This window comes from Lepidochelys kempii, chromosome 1, assembly GCF_965140265.1.
Source record: "Lepidochelys kempii isolate rLepKem1 chromosome 1, rLepKem1.hap2, whole genome shotgun sequence".
Lineage (NCBI taxonomy): Eukaryota > Metazoa > Chordata > Testudines > Cheloniidae > Lepidochelys > Lepidochelys kempii.
In genome coordinates, this window is record NC_133256.1 from 106119431 (window position 1) to 106146333 (window position 26903).

The window sequence follows — 26903 nt, forward strand, 5'->3', positions numbered from 1 at the left end:
CTGAAAATAGGAGAATTCTTTTTATATTTCTGTGTCTTGGGCTTGAGCCTTTAAGAGAATTGTGCATTCGAAATGCCTCATAATCATCATATAATCTTAGAAAACAAAGCACTGGTTTGTTAGAACTGGCAACACAAATTTGAACTCTATCTTGTATATCTGAAAACAAACTCATATCTTTCTGCTTATAGTACAATGAGAATTTATACACACTCAAGCTGCTATAACAAAAAAAGGAAAAAAACATTTGTTGTGAAATTATTTTTAAAGAAATATCTACATTTATATAATTGTTTTAGCTACCTCAAGACTACTGTTGCTTTATACCTTTCCACACAGTACATGTGCAAGATAAATGGTTTAGTCTCATTATGTAAGTTTTTCCTACGTTTAACAGAACTTTCTATGCAATGAACAAGCTAAAAGAAATTGTTCGAGTATATTGGCCATTGGATAATATTAGATATTTAATGTACCTAACAAGTCTTTTTTATTATTACTCCAGATGTGGGAATAATACATATGTCTTGTACTTCGAATGTTAAGGTAATGGTCTTTAAAGTCCTGCCTGAACTCTGGAAATAAAGACCTTTAAAGGTCACAATGTAAAAAGTAAAGAGCTAAATTCTGATGTGAGTGCTACTCCATTTAAGTAATTTAACTCCACTGACACCAACTCTAAATAAGGTCCAGTTTTTGCAAAAAAATAGAGTATAATCTGTCAAAATTTATGCTAGCAAACTGGAGTGGCAATTAGTTTACAGCGGCATTCCTCTGGGAGCAGACAGGATAGAACTGTTGGGGTTTTATTTCTGCTTTGAAACAGCAGGTAGAATCCTAAATAGAAGCTGATAGTTAGTACAGAAGTTTGAACTGAAGACACCCTGTGACATCAGACAGAAAAAGTGAAGCCACAAATAAGCATTAAGGCTTCTTTAAAACCAGCAGTGAACAATGCAAGATAAGTAACATGAACAGGGAAAAGTGAGTTCAGAAGTGAAGAAGTCAAAGCAGAAAAGACAGGTGAACCATGAGATTTAGAAAATGCTCTAGTCTGAAAGGTGACAATGGAACACAATGAAAAAGGTCAAAAAATAAAACCTTTAAAATCTTTCATGAAACCTGGAAATGTCTGCTCTGAAAGCCCTGGAAGACTTGTGTGGGAAAGATACCACACAAGCCCCAGTTATGAACATTTTTCAGACAAATATATTGATTAATAAATATTGTTTTATTCAAAACCATTGTCTTGAAACAAAATATTCATGCTGGCCAATATGTTCTAATACTGAAATGTGTCTCATTGGAAAGCCCTGTTCCTGCAATTCAAATAAGGAGAAAAAGTAAACAGTATGTTATCTCAAGTGTTTTCCTGAAAATAAATTGTTGGAGTTGAGCAATTCAGCACCTGATAATAATACTGCTCTACCATCTTTCATGCAAGGCTCTTGAAGAGCTTTTTATTAATAAAAATGCATCCTAACAATACTCCCACGAGACACAGAAGTGAATAAAATGTCACCATGTTAGCACTACAGCTCATTGAACTATCAGTTGTAAGTAGAGACTCTAATTTAGATTACTTTTTCTGTGTGAATCATTTACAAACTGATCCTTGTTGCTCATCATGTGTTTGTTATCCACAAACATTTTGGCTGAAAAGTTTTCAACCAGGCGGTTGTTCTCAAACTCTTCACTTTGATTATTCTTTGTGAGGTGTGATTGGTTACCTAAGTCACATGGTATTGTTTCTGCTCTATGACTGGATGAAAAATTTCTCAGACAAGAAGATAACATTTATTGATTAGTGAATAATGAATACAAGATATACTGCACATGTGGATTCCCTTGTATATATGTAAGGTCCAGTATTTAAATTAAGACCAGCCGTTCCTCAAATATTTATGTGAACAAAAATCCATATGTGAAGAGCAAATAATAAGGGGTATTGTAAGCCAAACCACAGTGCAGAACTCAGCCATGCATATATCCTATTCTAAGCACATGGAGAAATTAAGATAATCTTCCTTGCCCATTACTCTGACCACATCAACCCATCTTTGCATCTCTCCAATTTCTTACAGAAACATCTATATACCTCTCCTAAAATGGTTCATAAGGCCACTCTCTTGACTCCTACAAGTCTCTCCTCAAGACCTGCCTCTATTGTGATTCTGATGCAAATAAATGAGTGCTTGAATTTGCAACCTTAATGTCTTTTAATGTAGCTCTGTGTGTGTGTGTGTGTGTATAATTTCCTAGGTGTTTAAAAAAGCAAACTTAAAAAAACAACAACCAGAAATTTGATCATGTAGAATCATATTGACATCCACATGGGTCATCAGCAGGGTCAGAATCTTTAGATCCACAGCACAGACCTCTGTCACTTGAGCTAACATTTTAGCTGAGAGCAGTAGTAGATTGTCATCCTTTACCTGAACTAGCACTGGAAAGAGGATAAGACAGACACTTTGCCAGTGGATTTCACAGATGTTTGCTAACAGTAGAGGACTGAGACTCAGGATTCTTGGATTCCATTCCAGGCTCCATTCCAGAGTAGTGTGCTCTGATGGACACAGGCTTTCTCCCACTGTTTCCCCCAAATTTCTGACCCCTTTCTCCCCTGTTTCCCTCCAACCTATCCTTGTCCCAGCCCTGTCTTCCCTCTTTCTCCACCATGAACTGTTCGTCTCGGTTTCCCCAACTCTCCCAGATTCCTCATCCCAGTCCCATTTTCATAAGCTACCTCCTTATCTTTCTTCAAATGTGTCCTTTTCTGTGATGCCTACAAAACACTTGATAACAGTTAGGTCTCTTATGTTTGGAGGCCACTGCCTATCCTCCTACCAACATTGTCCTACTGTTTCCTTGTACACACCCTTCTGTCTGTCCGTATACATTTGTTGTCTCTTGTATTATACTTAGTTTGTAAGTTCTTGGTAGGCTGGGACTATCTTTTTGCTCTTGTCCATGCCATTGTTCTTAGACATTAAGGTAATATAAATAATAAATTACAATGTTGCCCCTTGGCCCAAGTGGTTAGCCAATATTCAGGGTGTTGCTGGGTTGTTCACATTAGGGAGACAAATTGATGACCAGGTCAGGTATTTCTTTGTAAATAAACAGGATTTACAAAGAATGTACGGATTCCTGTTTCCCTGAATGCAGTAGGAACAAACAACAGGAGGCAGATTTCCCAAAATAAATTCTCTCTTTTGGCTTCTTCTCAGAGCCATGCTACCAATGCTTTATCTTGGCTTTCTGCTTTTGTACACACAGGTCCACCAATCAATGCCCCACCCCATGTGTTTGCAGTCAGTCGAAGGGAAAATCCGTCTTATTGGCCTTGAATTAGTTCTTGTTCAGCCAGTGAAATCCAGCTCTTGTTCATGAGGTCCAGTGCATTGGGCAATGCTTTTAATATTTCAGCTATCTTACTCATAAAGGAGCTTAATTGCTTTTTCCATGTAGCCTGACCGATAGGTAGCTAGCATACTCATCAGTTTCAATGAGGTCTGTGATGGCCCATAGATCAGACTTGTTTGCTGGCAGTCACTAACGCCCTCCAACATAACAATGATACTAATTTTCCTTAACCAGTCAGTCCCAGTCTCCTCCATTACCCATGCACCCGTCTCCCAGTTGCAGACTCCCCCTCCAAGTTCATTGGTTTAATCGATTGCCTCCATCACCTTGCCCTTTTCCCCGCAAGTCCAGCTCTCTGTTTTCAGATCTGACTATATCTTTCTCCACAATGCCTGGGTACCAGGAGAGCAGGGGGATTGAGACCATAGGAAAGCCAGTCACTGACGCTCAGTTCCTATGCCCAGCTCCACAGTGGCCTAGGTAAATTTTAGGTAAATGTTGTTAAATTCTGTACTGACTTTTTATTGTCAATCACTGTACACATGTATTTTATATTTTATGGAGGGGGAAGTCTGGGGTGGTGATGGGTAGTGGGTGATTGTTGTAATAAGCTACACATTTTAAATGGGGGACTCATTCATATATCCATTTGAAAGAAGTTTTAACTCAACCCATAACTAGGTTGAGCCCAGCTCCTAACACCAATGAAAGTGTTTTGTAGCTCCTTTTGTAAAAGTGTATTTTGGGATGTACCTTTCTTTTTTATAATTTTCTTTCCACCTATCCCATTAATGATAAGAATTTAGCTCCCCTGTATATGTCAGCTTTGTTTTCTTCCTTTATTTAACCTCATTGACACTCATCACAACCAAACTGAATGTCTAAATGGTGTTTTCCCATTGAAGGGGATCATGAGGGTCATTCAATGAATCAGCCAGCAAATCTTACTGTATGAGTAACACAGGTGTTTTTCCCTTTATTATTATATGTATTACCATAGTGTCTAGAAGCCCCAGTCATGGACCAGGACCACATTGTGCTCTGTGCTGTACAAACACAGAACATAGAACAGTCCTTGCCCTAAAAAATGTACAGTATAAGTATAGGACAGAATACAGGTGGATACAGTCACACAACAGAAGGATACAGGCAGACAGGGGAGTACAAAGAAACAGTGAGACATTGGTCAGCATGATTGGCAGGGGTCTCAGAACACCAGCAGCCTAACTGTTGTCAAGTTTTTTGTAGGCATCACAGCAAAGGAGAGTGAAAGGGGGAAACCATATTCTTATCCTGTATAACAAGGTTGATCAATGAGGAGCAATTCATTTATATATGAACTTGACTATGAGGGTCTTATTGTCCCACCCTCATAAAATTGTGTATGCAAGTATATTTTATAAAGGATATTCCCAGCTTCTCCCTGGGGAAGCATTCACTCCTAGCTCTGCAGGTTCCCAAAATATTGGACCTTAAAACTGTAATTTTTAAGAATCAGAAAGCTATAGTATGATTTTGCTTTTTCTGTAATAGATCCTTCCTAGTCCTGTACAATCAGACTCATGACAAAGATGCGGGGGGTGGGGTGGGGGAGAGAAACACGCCACAGTCCTAATAACATTTTTAAAACTCTCAGACATCTGTAAGATACAAAATGTGTGACATATACAGAAAACACAGTGTGGTGTGATGTGGTACAGGAGGTTGGCTGATATCCATTTGTGAAAACCTGCACAATTCATTGATTTCAAGGCTAGAATGGATCACTGTGATCATCTGATCTGACCTCCTGTGTGGCTCTATACCACAAGCCATAGAAAGTCCCCCAAATAATTCCTAAAATATATGATGATATATTTTAGAAAAACGTCCAATCTTGATTTAATCACTTGCTTGTGGATGTGCTAATTGTGACTAATATAGCCATCTCAAACTCATGCTGACTACAACCTCTGCTGTTCAGCTTCACCATCCATTGGGGAATGTCACAGACACATACAGGTACAATCTGGATGGATGGACTGCTGCGTCCCCTCAAATCTCCAACCTGGGATGCCTTTTAAACTGTTTTGCTCTTCGAGCGACCACTCCTGGTCCTGCTCACAGACAGCCTCTTACATGTAAAATTACAGCTGAATTACATGAATGTTCTGGTCAGTCACTCATGAATTAAATACATGATGACACCAGAAACTTCCCAGTCCCAGAAATGTGCATCTTATACTGCCCAACTCATACTGCTCAGCTCCTGGAAAATACCAGCTCATAGTGTCATTTCATCAGTGGAAAATGATGTGCACAAACCTTGCTATCTCAAGTGGAGGTTCCCAGACACTTCAATCCTAATGCACCGGTTCAGATAAAACAATAAAACAAGTGTATTAACTGCAGAAAGATAGATTTTAAGTGAATACAAATAATGAGAGATAAAAGATTTGTTACAAAGAAAATAAAAAATAAAACAAACTAATGAATCCATTTAGCTTGCTAAGTTAAATGGATTCAAGGCAGAGGTTTTTCTCACCATATGCTTTGAACAGTCTTTACTGGCTGGAAGCCTCCAGGCCAGGACCCCTCCCCCCCTTCAGTGTTTCTTCAGGAACCCCCAGTTGTTTTCCATTGCTAATATATAAAATTTTTCCTTACATTCTTCTTCCTGATAAAGAATGGCTGCTTAACTAGGAGATAGTCCACTTGACTTTGACACCTCGCTGAGGTGTTGATTTGTTTTTTGTTTCCTGGGTAACTGGTTTGGGCCTGCTTTTCTAAGCTTGAACTGGTTTTCAACGTTATATAGTGAAATCTTATAACTTTGCATACAATATTGGCACACAGTTTACTAGGAAACAGTGTTCAGCAGATTATGAGTTTTCAAATGATACCTCAGAAGGCATACATTGTACAAAATTTATCATAGTTTTCTAAAAAGGATGAGCATAGGAGTACAGTGTCACAAAGTCTGTTTTAGAATATATATAGTTGGTGAGTGTATTTTCCTGCTTCCTCCCTCTACAGAGTACTGTTAAAATTGCAGCTGCAAGATGCTTCCAAGGACCTTTTGAAAGATATAAGATTATTCAAAGCATGCCCTGTAAGATATAAAGGATAAGGTATTACATTATTAGTATGGGGAGTGAGTATGCTAATAATGCCTGTGGCAAGCCTCCTAGTATGACAAGTGTGAACTAGGTTTTTCCAAAGGCTGAGGAGACTTAGCTTACCTGAGTATTTGTAAAGACAAAAAAATCTGACTTTTCGCCAACCCTAACTTCTTATTGCTTACTAAACATTACATAATGCAAGAAATTAAGGCATTATAGTAATTAAACATTACTGTCTCAATATTTTTGTCTGGGGGCCATGAATATTGATGGTGGTGGAGTGGCTGATATATATGTCTTCTAGTTAATTGCTACATTTGTTACATTGGTATTGCTACTCTTATTAAGGCTTGAGAGGCATGTAACCACTAACAACCCCCTGAAATAGATTTTTTTTATCATAATTGTTTGCTGGTGGAACTGAGAAGAGGAAACAAATGAAAATTCAAATTTCAGTAGTAAGCTTAATATTTCAATCCTATTATGTGTGAACATTTTTCACAATTAATCTCTCTGCACTACAGATCAGTTGCAATAAAAAAAGCATTATCACTGTCACTCATGTTTCACCCCTCACCTCTAACGTCTTTCAGTCTGCATATCTATAGGTGTGTTGAACTGGAGGGAAAAACATTTGAAGTGAATGCCATGAAGTGACATAATAATTGGTGGTCTGGACTTTATTTAGGCCCCCATAAAAGTTTGGCTAATTAAGCCTCGGTGTTTATAAAAGAGTCAAGTCATTGGGATAAGAAGGTGATTTGGGTGGTGAACAACAGTCAGTCACTCTATTGTTAAAAGACAAGATGGAGAAAAGATGACAGGAAGAAGTGGAATTGACAGTACATAGGATACGATTGTACCTGTACATTTTATTGAGCTCGTTTAATCTGTGATTGTGAAATGCAAATCTGGACATAGGAAAACCCCCTGTTCTGACAGAAATAATGCATAGATTCTGTATTCACTACTGTATGAAATTAAAAGTGCATTCTTGTCTACAACTGTCAGTCAATAGCAAGTAAGCACATATTGCTCTTCATTGGCACAATATCACCATTAATGGACTAAATTCCTCTGGCCTTACTCATGCAAATAGTCTCATTGACTGCCATAGGACTACTTGCATGAGTAAGATTGGTGTGATTTGTCTCTAGGTGTTAAACCTTATGTCAGACATCACCTAACTCTGATTTATCTCATTCTTTTCAGTCAGTGAGATGCTGCACCAGCTAAAATACAGTACCAAAAACAATATTGTTACATCCTACATGTGAAAATTCATCCTTCACTTTTAGAATTAAAAGGAGTGCATGCATAAACCATTTCTTAACTACCAATAATGCTGATTATGAAGATAACTATAGCTTAGCAAATTATATCAAATTTTGTACAGGAAAACATTGCAATTGTGCTGACATCCTGCATATCAAGCTTCAGGCCAATGTAAATTAAAATAGTAGCAGCATAAAACTCTATAAAAATGGATATATGAAAAAGGATATGGTTAAAGATTCCTACTTGGAGCAGTGTTTCCAAATGCTAATAAAATAGTACTACACGTGCTGAGTTCCACAGTTACAATTGCGAATACCTTTGTGTCAAATCTTTCTTGACTTTCATGAGTAGTCCAGGGCCCTGATCCATAAGCAACTATCCATGAGGGCAAGTTTGAGGCCCAGTTGAGCAAAATGGGGCTATTTAAATGAGTAAGGAAAGAAGTGTGGGCAATTTATTTTTGTACATTTCATAAACATTGAACACAAAATAGAAGCTAAAGTCTTCATTAAAATGTGTAGATAGATATAGATAGAGAGAGAAAAAAAACAGGATCAATTTACTTTGATGGTGGAAAATAAACCACCTGTGTAATGTTTAATTCTGGATTTTTTTAACTGTATATTAGTTACATTAATGTAGGAGGGCAGGATTTGCTCACATATAAGATTTATTTTCCCAATACAGCAGTCTAATTTTCTTCAGTTTAGTTTTATATTTCTTTTTAATAGTACTGTCCTGCAGTGGCTATGAGGAGAGAGAGAGAGAGAAATGTATAAAGATATGAATTAGTGAATGTGGCCACTGGCTTTTAATATTAACACTCCCGATTTGGAACTCCACACCTGATTTGGAACTATTTGAATATCTATATGCAAATAAAACTTAGAACACGAGGCAGCCTTGTGGAGCAAGCTGGTAGGAAGAAATAATGGGCCTGATTCTCCCCAGCCTGGCATGTAGCGTAGCCATTTACATTCATGCAAATTGGGTTAAAACAGTATCTCGACAGAAGAGTAACATTGTATGCTCATTTCATATTTTCCTTTTGTAGGTATAAATGACCATACAGGGTGCAGGGCAGTGGAGAATCATGTCCAGTATCTTGATTGAATATTGTATTATCAAAATGTAACTAATTGCCAACTTCATCACCAAACAGTTTTGTTGTACCTTGTCATGGATTCACCTGAACCAGTGGAGTGTCTCACAAAGCTAGCTTCCTTTCATTTTACAGCAGGCAAGCTGGTACCCAACTTGAGATGGCGATCTGGGCTTGAAGTTCCGCAATATGAACAAAACGGTACTTTGCTGACTGTCAAAAGGGGCAGTTAGTGTTAGGCCCTGATGAGGCAGGGCTTTTGGGTTAAGATAGGGAAGATCCTTCCTCCCTTCTCCCAGATTCCCCAGAACTGCCCCCTGGAGGAAGGCAGACAGCCCTTTTTACCTTGTGTGCTGGGTCTGATTGGCTTTTGCCCACTCCTGGTCCTTCAAGCCACTGGAGGACCAATTCTTAACAGTTCAGCTAGCAACTGATCCTGGATGATATTTTAAGGGATCTCTTAGAGCTCTAAACCCACTGTTCTTTCCCCCCTGCCCTGTTTTGAGTGGGGTGCGCTGAGGTGACAGGGCCTCCAGCAGGGGGCACTAAATGCCTGGTACACCCTGTCACACACCCTTTTCCTCCACCCTAGTTTTGCTCTTTTCCTATTGAAAGACCTTCAGGACAGAGATCAGGCCTAATTCTCTTCTCATTTGCACCAATTTTACACCTTAACAACTTCATGGCCTTTAGTGTCATTATTCATGATTTACACTGACGTGAAGAGAGTCAGGCCCATGTACTTGAAGTGAATAATCTTCTCTGACATTATACAACTGATGCATTTGTAAGTGAACATTTAGACGTGCCCTTCATTCTGTTCATTCAGTGCCTACCAATCAAAAGACCAAAACAAAATAAGAATTCATAGTTGAAGCTCTGAATAAATTGGAAGATTTTAGCCTTTTTTCTTTAAATGTTTTATTTTCTTCTGCACAGGTGTGGATCTGAACTCACTGCGCCAGATGAAGATTCAGAGACCTATGACAATGTTCGCAGATGTCAAACAACTTATATTGGCTGGAGGGAGCGTGAATCAGAAGAATGATAAAGGAATTACACTGGTAAGTACATGTTGATTCAGATCCCAATCCTGTGAACATGCATTTGCTTCACTTGTCTCACGTGAGTAGTCTCAATGAAGTACATAAATATTTGCAAGTTGGGATCTAAGGCTTTTGGCTTCAGTGGGGCTCTGTGCAGGTACAAGGGTCTGCCTATACAGAGGCAGTTGCAGGATGGGGGATGGTGGCCCCACTTGTGCATCTGTGCAGAGCCCCATTGAAATCAGTGTGTCTGCATGCTACATAAAGTAGGATCCAGTTATTGGTTTGTACCATATTTGGAATTTTAAAGTAGGTTAGTATTGCATCTATTTCATAATGATGTGTTTCTTACTCATAGTTTTGAAAACTTCATCTACATTGCACATATGCATCTATATGAGCCCTTGGACATTTAAGTGATGGGAATTTAAAAAAATCGGAGGCAGAAAAATATGGTATGGCACAGATTTTCAAGCCATGATTATATGACCTCCTGAAAAAACACAGGCCCTAGAGTTTTACCCAGTGATTAACTTCTGGTTGACCTATAATTTCTGGCTGAGCTAAAGCATATCATTCACAAAGATATCCAGTCTTGATTTAAAGACTTCAAGTGATGAATAATACACCACATTGCTAGGTAAATTATTTGAATGAATAATAACTGTCACTGACCAAAATTCGTGCCTTATACTATCATTATTTTTCACAATTGCTGCCATTTCAACTGTTCAGTTTCATTGTATCAAAATAAGATCAAATTATTGCTTCCAAATATTAAAAACAATAGCACAGCTATGATAGAGTATATCTCCATGTAAGATCTCTGGTATCATTATATACCAGGAGGGAAGATCAGGGAGTTTGTTCTCAGCATCCAAATATGGAATTTCCTGACTTTATATTCTTAGATATTTGTTGTAAATAATCTAAAATCAGAAAACCAGGGTCTCTGAAATGTCTGCTGAATTCCATGGTTTTAAAATATCACTGTTGTCTTTAAAATATCATAAATTAAAACATTAATTGAACATGAGTAGCAGCAGGTGTTTACCTTCATGGCTGGGATTATCAAGGAGCTCAGTTAGAGTAGTATGTAGTTGGACACAGCTGAAATCCTTTACTTCAAATGTTGGTCCCTATGTGTATTCTGCACATGGGTACGCATGTGCGCCATGCACATGAGTTTGGAAGTTCTTCAAAGCAGTGCCTGTTGACCTACATGTGCAGTAGCTTCCCTTGTGTTCCAACTAAGGTTATAATAGGGGGTGTAGGTCAATGCCTCTCTAATTCCTTCCTATTGGCTCATGACCTGAGCCAGAATTATGTTCTCCTACAGTAACAACCTGTAAAATAAACTAATTGTAAATAGCTTTTATCTGGTTTGTAAATCATAGTTATTATAGTGTATAGTCTGTATAGGATAGTTCCCCCTTCCACCCCATTCGGACTATACCCAGAGTCCCAGGATTCAGGAATTGCATCGCCTTCCCTCATTCCTTCTCCATCAGTGATGTCAATGGTGCCTGTACTGCTAGGTAATTCATACATCTCTGCAAAGTGCAGCATTTGTAGATTTTCCAACCCAGAACTAGAGAGGCCCAAGAGCTTTGACTTAAGTTCCTGATGGAGGAAGCTAGGAGGCCCTGCTCTGACCCAGGCCCAGGAGATTCCCTTCCCCTCCCCACTGTACATTGACTCAGCCAACTAGCAGCACCCCTCCAAGCACGAGCCTTGGAGTGGAGCTTCTGCCACTGAAGCCTGAAGACTCCTTGCACAGGGCTCCCCATGAGAGAAGAGGGCACTCTCATGCATGCAAAGACAGATCCCTGCAGAGGACTGTCCATAAAAATTGCATTTCCTCCCCGAGCTGGTCCAGGTCAGTCGAGATGTCATGTATGGATCCCATGGAACTGGCACCAAAGACCCTCAGGCTCAAGGGCAAGGCACAAAAGAAGAGGGATTTGGCAGTGTCAGCGAGAGCAAAATGTAATGATAGGTGCTTGCTGGTCCCATCTTCCAGTGCGGGTCAGGTAGCACCAATCAGTAATGCCTCATTTAGCCAAAGTACAACTGACTATGATGGATGAGCTGGGTCCTTCTGGTGCTCCCATGGGAACTCCTCAGACTCTGGGCCGCATTGAGACTTTTGTAACACCAGAGGATATATTTCTCCCCATCTGCTGTCCCCACTCCTTTTGGGCTCTTCACTTCTGAGAGATGTCTTTACCCCTCAGCAGAAACCATTCTCAATGTCCCAGGAGCAGCTTTCTTCATTGGGCAGAGCACCCCGGTACTGATGGTATCACCTTTACTGATTGAACCATCCTCATAAGTGGAGGAATTGGAGGAGACAGTATCTCCAGAAAAACCCAGGAGCCCTGATAGATAGCCGAGAGGCTATGCTTACCATCCCTCTGGATATGAACCCTCCATACAGAGGTGGTACAGATTCCCTTGCAGGCTGCCAAGACTGATGGATTCTGTCTTCTGGCCCTACCCGGGCCCTTGGCTCCTCCAGGGCAGGTGCATAGACTCCTCTCAGAAGTCGTTTTCCTCTTCCCTCTCATCATCTGGTTCTCTCGGTGTACAAAGAAGAAGAGCCAGAGCTGGTACTGCCCGTTCCATTGGGGGCTTCTTTGTCTTCTCTAGATTATGCAGTTATCTGTAAATCGTCAGCGACAGGGTCCCACTGGAAGAGGTTCAAAACCCCCAACTCCTATTGATTTTACAGCCACAAGGACTGACCAAAATAGCCCTTCCAATTAACAAGACTATCTTGGAACTGTCCAGAACAGTTGGGCACACACTAGCATCATGTGTCCCTACACCAAAGAGGCATTATTTTGTTCCTCCTAAAGGAGATGACTTTCTTTTTTCCCCACCCTGGCCCTAATCCTCTAATGATAAAGGCAGCTACAAAAATTTGGTCACACTACCAGAAATCCACTCCCTCAGAAAAGGGCCCAAAGAGACTGGACCTTCTTGGGAGGAAGGTATTCTCCGCAGGTCTGCAGTTTTGCATATGTAGTTACCAATTTCTATAAGCTAAAAATAATTTTAATACCTACACGTCATGGTTCCTTCACCACTCTGAACTCTCGGGTACAGATGTGGGGACCTGCATGAAAGACCCCCAAAGCTTATTCTTACCAGCTTAGGTTAAAAACTTCCTCAAGGTACAAACTTTGCCTTGTCCTTGAACCTTATGCTGCCACCAACAAGCGTGTTAAACAAAGAACAGGAAAAGAGCCCACTTGGAGACATCTTCCCTTCAAAATATCCCCCCAAGCCCTACACCCGCTTTCCTGGGGAAGGTTTGATAAAAATCCTCACCAATTTGCATAGGTGAACACAGACCCAAAACCTTGGATCTTAAGAACAAGGAAAAAGCAATCAGGTTCTTAAAAGAAGAATTTTAATTAAAGTAAAAGTAAAAGAATCACCTCTGTAAAATCAGGATGGTAAATACCTTACAAGGTAATCAGATTCAAAACATAGAGAATCCCTCTAGGCAAAACCTTAAGTTACCAAAAGACACAAAACCAGGAATATACATTCCATTCAGCACAGCTATTTTATCAGCCATTAAACAAAAGAAAATCTAACGCATTTATAGCTAGATTGCTTACTAACTTTTTACAGGAGTTCTGAAGAGCGTTCCTGATCTGTTCCCAGCAAAAGCATCATACAGACAGAGCCTTTGTTCCCCCTGCTCCTCCAGCTTTGAAAGTAACTTGTCTCCTCATTGGTCATTTTGGTCAGGTGCCAGCAAGGTTATCTTAGCTTCTTAACCCTTTACAGGTGAAAGGGTTTTGCCTCTTGCCAGGAGGGATTTTATAGTTCTGTATACAGAAACATGGTTACCCTTCCCTTTATACTTATGACACCAGCCTTGCAGACTTCAAAGATAAACTCCCCATGAAAAGCTGAGCCCATTTCCAATCTTTTATAGACAAGAGAAGATTGGTGGTGAACGTAGCTCTTTAGGTTTCAGAGTAGCAGCTGTGTTAGTCTGTATCCACAAAAAGAAAAGGAGTACTTGTGGCACCTTAGACTAACAGATTTATTTGAGCATAAGCTTTCGTGAGCTACAGCTCACTTCATCGGATGCATGCAGTGGAAAATACAGTGGGGAGATTTAGTTTAGTTTTACTTTGTGTAATTGTATACAATTAACTTAGGCTTGAATAAAGACTGGGAGTGGATGTGTCATTACATAAAGTAAAACTATTTCCCCATGTTTATTCCTCCCCTCCCCCTGTTCCTCACATGTTCTTGTGAACTGCTGGAAATGGCCCACCTTGATTATCACTACAAAAGGTTCCCCCTGTACCGCCGCTCTCCTGCTGGTAATAGCTCTCCTTACCTGATCACTCCTGTTACAATGTGTATGGTAATGCCCAGTGTTTCATGTTCTCTGTGTATATAAATCTCCCCACTGTATTTTCCACTGCATGCATCCCATGAAGTGAGCTGTAGCTCACAAAACTCATGCTCAAATAAATTTGTTAGTCTCTAAGGTGCCACAAGTACTCCTTTTCTTTTTGTAGCTCTTTAGGACTCCAGATATGTCATCTAGAAGTTTGACCACAGGATTCGTCGTGTGAAGGGACTCCTGATTCCAATTGTCATGCTTTCTTAGAGAAGTCCAAAACACCATTCAAGACCTTCCCTTCAATGTGTCCAATCTCTTTGCTCTCTAAAGGACTCATGACTCACACATGCATCCGATGAAGTGAGCTGTAGCTCATGAAAGCTTATGCTCAAATACATTTGTTAGTCTCTAAGGTGCCACAAGTACTCCTTTTCTTTTTTCATGACCCACACTGCGATCCCTAGGGATTTGCATTCCAGACCCCAGGAGGACACCAGAGACAATCGTTTAGGCCACAGGCACCCCTTCACATGCTCCATATTACCAGCATCTACCCAAACTTCCACATAAATAACAAAGGACTAAGAAGTCCTCTTTTCCAGCTCCCTGGACTGCCACATCTTCTGCCTCCTCAGAGCTGCAGGCCCAGGGCCAATTTTGAGATAAAAGTTGAGACCCATGCACCACCACAGATGCTACCTGCTCCTTCCCCTGTCATCTTGGACGCCATCTTACTCTCTTTGCCCACACCTGGAACAAGATCACCATGGGCAGTTGGTTTCTGGAGATTATGCATCTCGGGTACTCTGTAGAGTTTCTTTCCTACCCTCCTCACAAGCCACCTCACTGATCACCCTCTGGGAACCACTCTCATCAACTAAATCTTCAACAAGAGTAGGAATCCCTCTTTCACTAGGGAGTGATAGAATACATCCTGCCTCAATACCAAAGGAGAGGGTTCTTTAGCCCATAGTTCCTAATCCCCCCCAAAAGACAGAGGGTGGAGACTCATCCTGGACCTTTGGCAATTCAATATATTTATTTGAAAGCTGAAATTTAGGATGATTATGCTAGCATCTATAATCCTCTTCCTGCAGGAAGGAACGTGACTCAGTTCTCAACATGATGGGCACGTATTTTCACATAGATATTCACCCATATTACAGGAAATTCCTCCACTGCATGGTTGGTCAAGAGCACCACCAGTTTTGTGTCTTCCCCTTTGGGCTGGCTATGGCACCCAAGGTATTAATCAAAGTGTTTGCCGTGGTAACTGTTCAAATACGACACACTGGATATATGGTGTTCCCATAGCTGGACAACTGGTTCCTTGTAGGCTGCTTTTTCCAGGAAGTCATGTTAGAAATAAGGTTTCTTTGGCACCTCCTTACCACCTTAAGGGGTTTGTTATATGGGTGATGCTGGACTTAGTGTCCATGAGAGCATTTCTCCCCACAGACAAGTTTTATTGAATGAGCAACTTGATCTCACACATTACAAGCAGACTGCAAACTATGATATGCAGGTGTCTTTCTCTGCTAGGCCACATGGCTACATGACACCATTCATCAGACTCCAAGCTTGAGATGTCTGCAAGCGTGGCTCCACTCAATCTACCAACCAAGCAGAGATCACATTGATTCCAGTGTCACTGTTCCTACCAGAGTTCTCATCTTCCTTGTATGGTGGTCCAACCCACACAAGGTCATGATGGAACTCGCTTCAACCCTCCCATACCGAAGGCCACTATTCTGACAGACACTTCCGTTACAGGGTGGGGAGCTCACCTGGTCACCACACTGCTCAGGATACTTTGACCCCAAAAGAGACCAGATTATACATAAACTTACTAGAACTGAGAGCAGTATGTCTTGCGTGCAAGGGCTTCCTTCCTCTCACTCCATGTGTAGATAATGTCAGACAATATCACCCCAGTGATCTGTATCAACAAACAGGAGTGAGATCTCCTCCTCTCTGCAGGGAAGCAGTCACACTTTGGAATGGAGGTCTCAAACTGCATTATGATACAAGGTGCATACCTCCTGAGTATTCACAACCGCCTGGCAGACAGGCTGAGCAGATGCTTCTCCACAGAACTTGAATGGGAGATATACAACACTGTTCTAGATAACATTTCCTTAATGGGGCACTCCCCTATGTGACCTCCTTGCGTCCCAGACAAACAGGAAGCTCCCCATATATTGCTCCAGGGAAGCCATAGACCGCAATTCCCAAGGTGATGCTTTTCCTCCCATTCCTCTACTACCACAAATTTCTGAAAGATCTGTCATGGCAGAGCCACCGTCATCCTCAGGGGTCCCTACTGGCTCAGACAAGTCTGGTTCACAAGACTCCTGATGATGTCTGCATGCCCACCAATCAGAATCCACCCATTTCAGGGTACCCTAACTCATATGGGTGTTGATCAAGCACCCCAACCCAGACTCACTCCATGTCATGGCCTGGTGTTTGGATGGGTGTCAGACATAGAATGCTGGTGCTCCACCCATTCAAAAAATTTTCAGCCAAAGTCAAAAGGATTCCACTAGATCCTGCTACTGGGCCAAATGGCAGTGCTTCATGGCCTGGGCACAATACCATCAGTATCCGCCTCATACAGTTGGCATCCTGATCATTCTAGACTATCTTCTCTCCTTGAAGAGGCCCTTAGTTCACTGCAAGTACACCTGGCAGCATATTAAAATGCTACAAAATAGCACACCTTCCCCCTTTTGGGGGTATCACAGCTCACTCCACACAAGCACAAGTGGCCTCCATGGCATCCTTATTGGATGTTCCGCTACAGGACATCTGCAGAGTGGCAACTTGAAGTTCTGTCCACACCTTTGCATTACACTACTCTCTCACTCAATCTGCAGCCACAGGTGAGGCCAAAGGAGTGGCCGTACTACAAGAATCTCTGCTACTGACTTCCTCACATCCTCCTGCACTCTGAACACTGCCAGCTGGTCACCCACTTGTGGAATACACGTAGGGACCAACACTCAAAGAAGAAATGGAAGTTACACACTGGAACTGGAGGGTCTTCAAGATGTGTGGTCCTTATCTGTATTCCACTACCCACCCTTCATCCCTTCTGTTCCAGATCCTGTAGGATTGCGGTAAGGAGGGGAACTGGAGAGGTGTCAACCCACACCACCTATTAGACCCCCAGTCAGGAACACAAGAGAAGCTACTGTGCATATGTGGGTCAGACACTACTTTAAAGAACTTCTGGATTTTGGTGCATGGCATGCATGCATATCCATGTGTGGAATACAGATAGGTACCACATATCTTGAAGTATCTCCAGTTACAGTAACTAACCTCCATTTTATTATTAAGAACAAATATGCACTATAAAAAGAAGGTTTACATAATCCATCTTTTAGTTTGTTGCACAAACACTGGAATCTGGCTAGCTCTTGAAACTTGGCAAAAGGGGACTGTGAGTGTTTGACTCACCACGACAGTGCCTCCTGCTGGCTGTCCTGGGAATTAGCTCAGGGTTGCCAATGCATCCTCCTCAGTTGGTGTCTCACCGGTCATCACTCCTGTCTCCGCATCAAGGACCTGCATCGCTCCCCGGACCACGTTGTCCTCTTCTGGACACAGCCCTCTGGCTGTGCCCCACTCTGTTCTTTCCCACCCATTCCGGGGGACTGACAGTCCTCAGTCCAACCACTTGCCTCAGTGGCAATCCCAGTTCTAGCCACTCATCTCAGTGGCAGACTGCAGACCATGCACTGGCCACTTCCCTCAGTGGCCAGTGCAGGTAAGGGTGCATGTGTGGGTGGAGAGTCCGGGCCCGCCCACTACTCCAGGCTCCAACCCAGGGATCCTATAGCTGGCAGCCATGTGCTGCCCCCTCCTCCAACTCCACCATCTCCTTCTCTGGGCCACTTCCTCAGCGCTTCTCCTCTGCTCTTATATCAGGGTCTCAGTTTGGCAGCTGTCATACTGGAGCTTGCTCCTACTCTGCTGACCCTGCCCAGCACTGCTTTGTCTATGGTGCTCCACCTCTCTAATCAGCCAGTCATCCTCCCTCAAACTACAGGGAGTGACTGCCTCTGCTTTGCTCAGCAGCCCCTTCTTATATGGGCCAACCTGATTGGCTCCTCCAACAAACCTTCCCCTAATTGGATGGCACTACAAGCCTTTTCCTTATTGGCTGCCTCCCGTGCAGCATCCCCAGAGTGGCTTTAATTCTTTACATCTCAGTGCCGGGCAGCCGCCCCATCACAGGGATATTTGTGTTTGAATGTCGTTTATTTGGACTTTGATTTCTGAACTGCATTTGTTGTCTGACAGCAAATAAATACAGAGTGGACTATTTTTCTTTTGTTGCAGATTATGTTATGCAAAGCCTTTGTTTTGTGATCTGGGAGATAAAATATCCAAAAGGCACGTTTCAGCGACAGACTGTGTTAGACTGATTTCCTCCCTGTTCATTAATATGGAGTCAGCCAGTCTGTGTCAAAAAATTCTGGTAATGGGCTTCTTGCTATACCTGATAAACCTATCTATACAGAGACACGAGCAAAAATCCCATTGCTGGCTCGCAAAAGGAAGCCTGTTTCATGGTGATATCATCCAGAGTCTCTGTAGCTCATGGCTGAGAAGTAACTGTTTTGAAATGCAAGGGAAAACTAAAAAGCTTTTACAGGATGTGAATTAATAAGATTGCAGCAAGTGTTTTTTTTTTTTTTTTTTTGTCATGCTGTTGTTTCCCGTGCTCTCACTTTTTTTCTGCATATAAGCAACTGAATACATTTTATGTTCATTGAATGGTTTTCATGCCTGGAGTTGTAATGTCAATCATAGTTAGAAGATGGGCACAAATAAATTCCCTATTCCATAACAGTTAGGCGTACCAAAGAGATAAACCTATCACCAGGATGACAGGCTGCATCAAAACCATGGCCAATTTATCAGAGCAGCCTAGAATAATAGCATCCCAGGAGTGATATAACTTTCTTTTAAATATTCAGTCCACACTTCTCAGCAGCAATGTGAAAACTACAAGTCTGGAAAAAGGCACTATGAGTTCTAGGCAAATTGCAGTACACTAGGAAACAATGTGTAGTTCTGCACATTCATTATCCAAATATTTTACTTCCTGATTTGGCACCTCTCTGGCAGCCTGCACTGGTAGGGCTCTCATGGAGTGACTCAAGCCACCTAGATATACATGTGTAGGAATATAGATATGTGTGTGCATGTACGTAGAGAAAAAGTATGTTGGTTGGCAAAATGAAAAATTTTTGTTTAAAATGTTTCAGTCAAAAAGTGTTGGTTTTCCCTAGTGAAGTTTTAAGCCAATTCAGAATGACAGTTTTCATTCCTAACTGACATTTTGACATACAGTATGATTTTGTTTTGTTTTAACCAAAAGGTCAAAACCACATTTTAAGTCAAAACAAAACTTAATTTTTATGTTCATATTTCCCCTAGGGAAATCAAAACTTTTCATTGGAATTGGCATTTTCCCACCATAAAGCCCTCTGTTTTGACAAAACTGTGTGTTTTGATGGGAGACCCTTTCCACCGACAAGCTCTGATATAGTTCTATATCTATGATAGTCTCAATGGAAACTATCTATATAAATTATAGACATAGCTGAAGAAAAAATAAGTGGGAAAGAGAGCATCCAGTCCCAGCCCTGCTAAGTGTTGGCCCCTCTGTGCAGCTACTCTGGGCCCACCCGTCCCTAGCACAGGGTAACTGCAGGAGCCTTTTTGCCAATAGGCAGCCCTTCCAATCCTGAGTGCAGCCCCCTTCCCTACCTGCATCATTTAATGCTGCTTCAGGCAGAAATAACTCAGGAAAAGATATCAGTTGAATATCTATTGCCTCGGTAGAGGACAAGGCCACATACAGTAGTTTCTCCTCTTCTCTCCTTAGTCTACTCCTTAGTTTACTCAGAATCTTTTGGAATCCTGGTTACATGGAGGTCTGGCAGAAGTGATTCCTTGTGGCTGTGGGAAGGACAGCTATTTTGTACTGCTCCGCTCCCACAACTCCAGGATACAGCCCCATGGTTTCTCTGACATTTGCTTATGGAATCAGAGGTGGATGCTTGGACCCATAGAAAATATCAGAGTGAGAACAAATACCACAGATCTGTAATCTGCACCATTTCCTAACCTGAATCGTTTGGGACATTTGAAGTACATCCCTCATGAAAATACATGTTCTTATTCTCCATGCATAAAAACTGAGTTTCCAGGAGGAATCCCTAATGGCAGATTTTCCCTGATACAGTATCTTCCATTGTACTTTTGTCTATTCATCCATTTAGTTTCTAGTATTTTCATTATCCTACAGCCTCTTTCATGTTGGTTAGCTTTTGTGTGTCCGTATATACTTGTCTTGTCTGATTTTATATTGTATTTGTTTTAATTACCGTCCTCCATCTGCAATGAAAATAATGTAGAGATATAAATGCAGAACACACGCAGGAGCCAGGCATTGAAATAAAAAATTGTACAATTTAACTTCTAGTTTCCAAAATTAACCTTTAACAAGTAAGGCTATTTTCTGAGCTTCGTCTTTCCCTTTCTCCCCCATTCTTTAACACTTCATCCCATACTCTCCTTGCTGCTCAAGATGACAGTGGTTTCACTAGCATCTCCATCTCTCAGCTCAGTTATAATTTTTATTCTTTAATATATCTTGGAGCTGGCTGGTCAAGAGTCCCAATTCTAATCTTTTAAACATTGAAACATGCAGGGAGGTGAGACCAGAAAAAGAAAAAAAAATACAGTGGAGTAAAATCATAGAGGCTTTTTCTGTGACTATGATTTCCCCTGCATAACCTCTGCAAAGCCAGTGAGCTTAGTGTTATTGTGTGTTAATAAATTAAATTGGGAGCAGTAAAGCATCATCATCTCCCAACTGAGATTTTAAAACTCTGACAAAAGTAAATTAGGCCATGGACCGAACTCTGTTAGAAGGTATGAATTTGCCTGGGCTCATGGAACCTGTGCTGATGCCTAGGATTGAGGGCAAGGATAGGAAACATGAAGTAAACAGAAAAGAAAGGATGAAAATTATAAATGATAAGAGCAGAGTCTGGCTCAGACTAGATCATTAATGCGACACTTGATGATGATTGGTTGGAATTCTCCTTTGTTCTGATATTTCCTGCTTTAATTTCTAAACACTGAAAACCTCTGATCAAACTGGTTTTCTGCAATGTTTGGAATATTGTTCTCAAATGCTGGTTTTTCATTTCTTATTTTCATAATTTGCCCTTTTTTGAAAGAAGAGTATTTCCTCCCCCTGACAAGTTAAACCTTTGGGAAGTTAAAATGCCTGCTAATCACATATGTCTTGAGAAAGTCTTTAAAATAATACACTGCTTATGTATTATTCACAGCTGCACATAGCCTGTGCAAATGGATACAAGGATGTGGCATCTCTGATACTGGATCATGGTGCTGATGTCAATGTTGTGGATAATCAGTACTGGACCCCTCTGCATTTAGCTGCAAAATATGGACAGGTAAAGTTTGATTTTTCTCCTGCATGTCTTTTCAGTGTATGTTGTAGCCTCCTTTTTCAGTAGTGAGCATTTTAAAATGGGAATATTTTAATGTAGTAAAGAAGAACATAGTTTTGGTTAGATAAATAGAGTATAAAATAAGAAAAATATATAATAATCCAGGCATCACTTGAAAATAAATAGCATAACACTATTAACCTGATACAGGTCATTAAAAAACAACTTGCTGTCCTCAGTAAAAAAAAAAAAAAAATCAGCAAAAATTACATTGAAATTGAAATTATTTTATGGGGGGAAGCCAGAACAAACATTTGTGCTTTATATTTTGTTGCATATATCATACTTTGGTGCCATGGACTAGAGTTTAGTCGAGGCAAAGCTACATAGCAAAGGAGCATCCACGAGAGGACTAGCAACACAATTGATGCATTCCAAGCCTGGCTTCCTCAAAGCCTCCGAAATTGACATTCAGTGAGCCCTCTATTCATTGAAATGTGGAAAGGTGTTCTGGGCTGGATTTAGGACTCATGGGAAGTGTCTTATAGTATAAATCCTCCTGGTCCACTACTGTACACCTACCCCCGTTCGGATTATTCTGCTTCTGCTGGGAGGAATCTTGGCAGCAGCTGTGTCTGGGGTGGGGGTGAGGGTGGGATGGGTGTGGGTGGAAAGCGGGAAGGTGGGGAGGAATGGCCAGACAGAATATGGTTTGAAATGTAGCTGCAAAACCAGATTTCTTTTCTATATTTTATCCCATTTCTAATGCCCAGTTCCAGCACTTTGGGTTGGAGAGAGCCATGCACTTACATACATAATGCAGGAGTTAGACGTGTTTACATTTCTGATTGTTATTTTTATAAAGTTTATTCAAAACTATCAATAAAAATCCATGTGGCCTACTGGGAGTCAGAAACTTCTTAATTCTAATCCTGGTTCTGACATTGACTCATTGTGTGTCTATCAGCAAAGATATTTAGGTCCAAATTTTCAAAAGTATCAACTAGTATTAGAAGCTCAACCTTTGGACACCTAGGTGTCTCTCAGTTCGGGCACTTGAAATTCGTGGACACTTCTGAAACTTGTTTCCTTGGCGACCCAACCTGTAAAATGGAGATAATGCTACTTACATGTCTCATAGTAATATTGTGAGGCTTGATAAAGAAATATGTGTACAAGACACTGAAAATATAAAGCACTATATAAAAGCTAAGAAAAGAAACTATGAGTATTGTATTACTAAAAGTCAATGGAGATAATTCAGTGCATCAAGTATAGTTCAACCTCTATCCAGTCTTTGATAGAAGCAGTAAACTCTTTTTTTCTGTTTCAGTGTTATGGATATGTCAGTTATTTATATGTACTTACACAGCTAAACTTATGAGTGATCTGATGTACATGCTGAGATATGAAAGGAGGACAGTTGTCTCTTTAGGGCATAAAACTGTTTACAATGGGTTCAATTTATTTAAAAAAACATTCTTCTGGTTTCTAGGCTAGGAAAGCTAGACAAGGTAGCCTGAAAGAATATGATGCCTATTTCATTTAAAAAAGCCCTTTCTGTTTCCGTATTCTTCACATTCAGTACTAGATTTTCAGATTGCATTTTAAGCACCTAGCCAGTTCCAAAAAATTATAAAGACAGAAATATTTTTGTAAATGCAATTCAAGTACTTGTCACAAATATATAACAGAGTTGATCTGACAAATTGTGTACCTACATTAATGCCCCCACTTGCTATATAATCTATCTTCAGGTTTCCAGAAACATTCAGAGAGAAGATTTGTTACTCCGAATTACACATTGATTAGAGTTTTGTTCCTTATTAACTTACAGTGCATGTACTCCTTTTCTTTTTGCGAATACAGACTAACACGGCTGTTACTCTGAAACCTGTCCCTTTACTGTTTGTGTTCTCCTTTTCAAGATGTAAATGGCTTCTAACATCTCCTTTTCCTTCTTTGTTCAAACATATAATGTCCTTCGTGGCAAGAAGCAAATTAGTAGTCAGGTAAAATAATGAACTTGAGACTAATTAATTCTTCAATTTAAAATATTAACCTTTACTTCTGAGATATATCATACTTGTAACTCTGTGACCATAAGTATTAGTAGTTGGATATTTTTTCCAATACCTAGGTTCTAAGATCATTGGGATTTATGTGCATAAGGTTGCACTATATTTGAATATTTTTGAAAGGGTAAATTCATAGCCAAATTTCCTCTCCCAAAATAAGCCATCTTTCAGCTGAATAAGTATTTGTTTGTAAAAGGGGCATGAATGAGGATTTTGTGTGATAACTGTGTGTGCTAGTGTTGATTTATCTTATTTTATATTGTTTTCTGTTTTCTGATGCCTTAATTTGCCTGGGGTGTATGTGTGTGGTGTGTGTGTGTGTGGGGGAGGATTAATGGATATTGTGCAGAAAAAACAATGAGAACATTCTAAAGAACGAACCCTGCAGTCCAAGTGAGGATCACTGAAAGCCATCACCATACTGGAAATGGTGGGAATCTGCTACAGGGAGAAGGAGTGGAGCTAGTTGTTGGAAACCCACATGTTCTCTACAAAGCCGTGCTCTGCAGAGGCTCCCTGTAGATGAGTTTGGTGGGCATGTCCTTTGGATCTATGCGGTGGCATACACAGCAGCATTGCACAGGGTATTGAGGGCATTGCACAGCAGCTATGATGGCTACTGCTCCTGGGTACATCTACACTACATTCTAAAACCCATGATGGCAAGTCTTAGAGACCGGGTCTACAGACTTGGGCTTGCAGGGCTCACTCTACAGTGCTAGAAACAGCTGTGTAGACATTCAGGTTCTGGCTGGAGCTCAGGCTCTGAAGTCTGAGGAAGGAGGTGGGCTTCATTCAGAGCCCAGCTCCACTTCCTTCCCATAGCCTGAGGTGGAGAATTCTATCCTGTATAGGCCACTGCAGCTCACAGCCCATTTGTTTGGGCTGTGTACACTGGAAAGCATTTAGTTCTAAACATGTGCTCAGATACAGCTCAGAGTAATTTAATTTACAGACATTGGAAAGAAAAGAAATGCAAACATAATGGTTTTCCAGAATTTCTTAAACTGGAGAATAAATTATCTGACTTTAAGAACACACAATTTGCAGCTCTAGCATTTTGCAAGGCCTCCAATCCTCTCACATATAACTCCAAAGGAATTATTAATTATTATTATTATTATTTTATTTTATTTTTTGTGGTAATACCCAGGAGTCTCACTTGGGGTGAGAGACTCCATTATACTAAGTACTGTATGAACACATGACAAAAAATGGTCCCTGTCCCCATATATCTATGAACAACAAATGAGGAATATTGCACTGACACTCACTGCTGTTAACAAATAAAGCACATTCACTCCTCCCATGCATAGTTAATGAACAAAACAACTTTGAATATATTATCTTATTAACACTATGGATAATTTACCATTTTGACTTAACAGATAACAATGGCCCAGTGTGGGTTCTGTTCATAAGAGGTTACAAGCAAATCATCTTTAAATTGCTTTGTCAAGAAAGTCTCATTAGATGTGGAGGAAAATATTTCACCCAATGGATAAGCAATCAGGGTTGGTTTGTTTTTAAAAAATCATTCTTATAATGATATTTTGAAACAACTTTTACCCTCAGTATGAATTTATATGCATCTGATATTTAGAGATCAGTACTGAGTGCTTTATTATAAATGTGGGGTTTTGTCTATGTAATGTGATGCTTTATGAGTATTGATAACATTTTGAGAAATATTTCAGTTTAAGGACAACCCCAGTTAAAATACCTTCCATGATTAATGTGCCTCAACTGCAAATAATTTTGAAGGGAAATTAGTTTATGATTAGCAATAAAATGTATTAATGGCATTTCCTGGAATGAGCTGAGTAAATGTTATAATGTACTCTTTACAACTCCACTCTCTTGGAATGGGCTCTGTAATACATGTTAGCGGTTGGTTTTGTTTAAAAGTCTCACTTAGAAAACTCGTGAGTGATAAATCTCTGTGTGTGAGCAGCATACTGCTCTTTTATGATCTGTACACAAACACATTTGGTTCTGGCTTGATACATGTTTATTACCATTTGTGTTTACAATGAGAATAGCAATGTCAATCCAGGGGGTGATAAACTAATTTTATAGCAGCCTAGAATCTAAATGGATGAGACAGTTCAATTTAGACATGGGAAAAACAAAAACCTTGAAATATGGTAGTGTAGTCATAACATACATAGTTAATCCTTGAATGTGCACGTAGAAGTCCATAATGTTCTGTGTTTCATTCTGTCATCTTTTGAAAAATATTTGCATAATCAATCTGAATTTTACCTGTATTAAACTAACATAGACCTGTTACCTTGGAAATTCTTCTTGAGGGCTTCTTTCCATTGTGCTTTCTGAGAACATATCAGAATGGACAGATGGGCGTTCTAGTTCCGTATCCTGTCTTTGATAATGGCCAATAATGGATGCTTCAGAAGAAACCTTAAACATTCACAAAACATCACTTTTACAGTACCCTACCATCACCCCATCCAATCGTAATATTATGCCTTGAGTCACAGTGATTGACAGCCTGTCAAATTCTGTCCTCGCTGTTGTGTTTACAAATGCTATTCTTATTCATAAAACTATATCTATTTCTTTGAATGCTACTAGCTGTTTAACTCCATAATGTGCTGCAGCAATGAGTTCCATGAGTTAACTGAACATTTTATTTTAAAATATTTTGTATTTTTAAATATCTAGATTTTTCATTTCATTTTCACCCTGCATTATGGATTAAGGTAACTTGGAGGGCTCTATTCTCTCATTCATTACTTTTTTCTATCTCTATATAATCTTTTCTACACCTATTCTGTTTTTGTTTTAGATACAGTGACCTAAATTTAATTGCATATTCAAAATTAGGAAACACTGTCCATTGATATTACATTTGAATATATCCTGAAACATTTTCTATGGCTCAATTAACTTTTTGGACCACTGTGCTCTAATCTTTATTACATCTTTATTATGCTGCCCACAATGACCTAGATATTTTTTTCCTGGCAAGATAGAATTGAATAATTCAGGACTAGAGCTCTGTATGGAAATGCTGCAGTTTTCTCCA

The 26903-nt window shown here is 40.2% G+C and overlaps 1 protein-coding gene across 7 annotated transcripts in view; it reads left to right on the top strand.

Annotated features, from left to right (window-relative positions):
* The window catches only part of MYO16 (myosin XVI), a 607668-nt gene that overhangs the window by 243114 nt on the left and 337651 nt on the right, over positions 1-26903 (top strand). For all 7 annotated transcript variants that reach the window (XM_073349543.1, XM_073349573.1, XM_073349563.1 and 4 more), the window contains 2 exons: positions 9787-9911; positions 21654-21779. In XM_073349543.1, coding sequence (XP_073205644.1) covers positions 9787-9911; positions 21654-21779 — 251 coding nt within the window. The remainder of the gene's footprint in view (positions 1-9786; positions 9912-21653; positions 21780-26903) is intronic.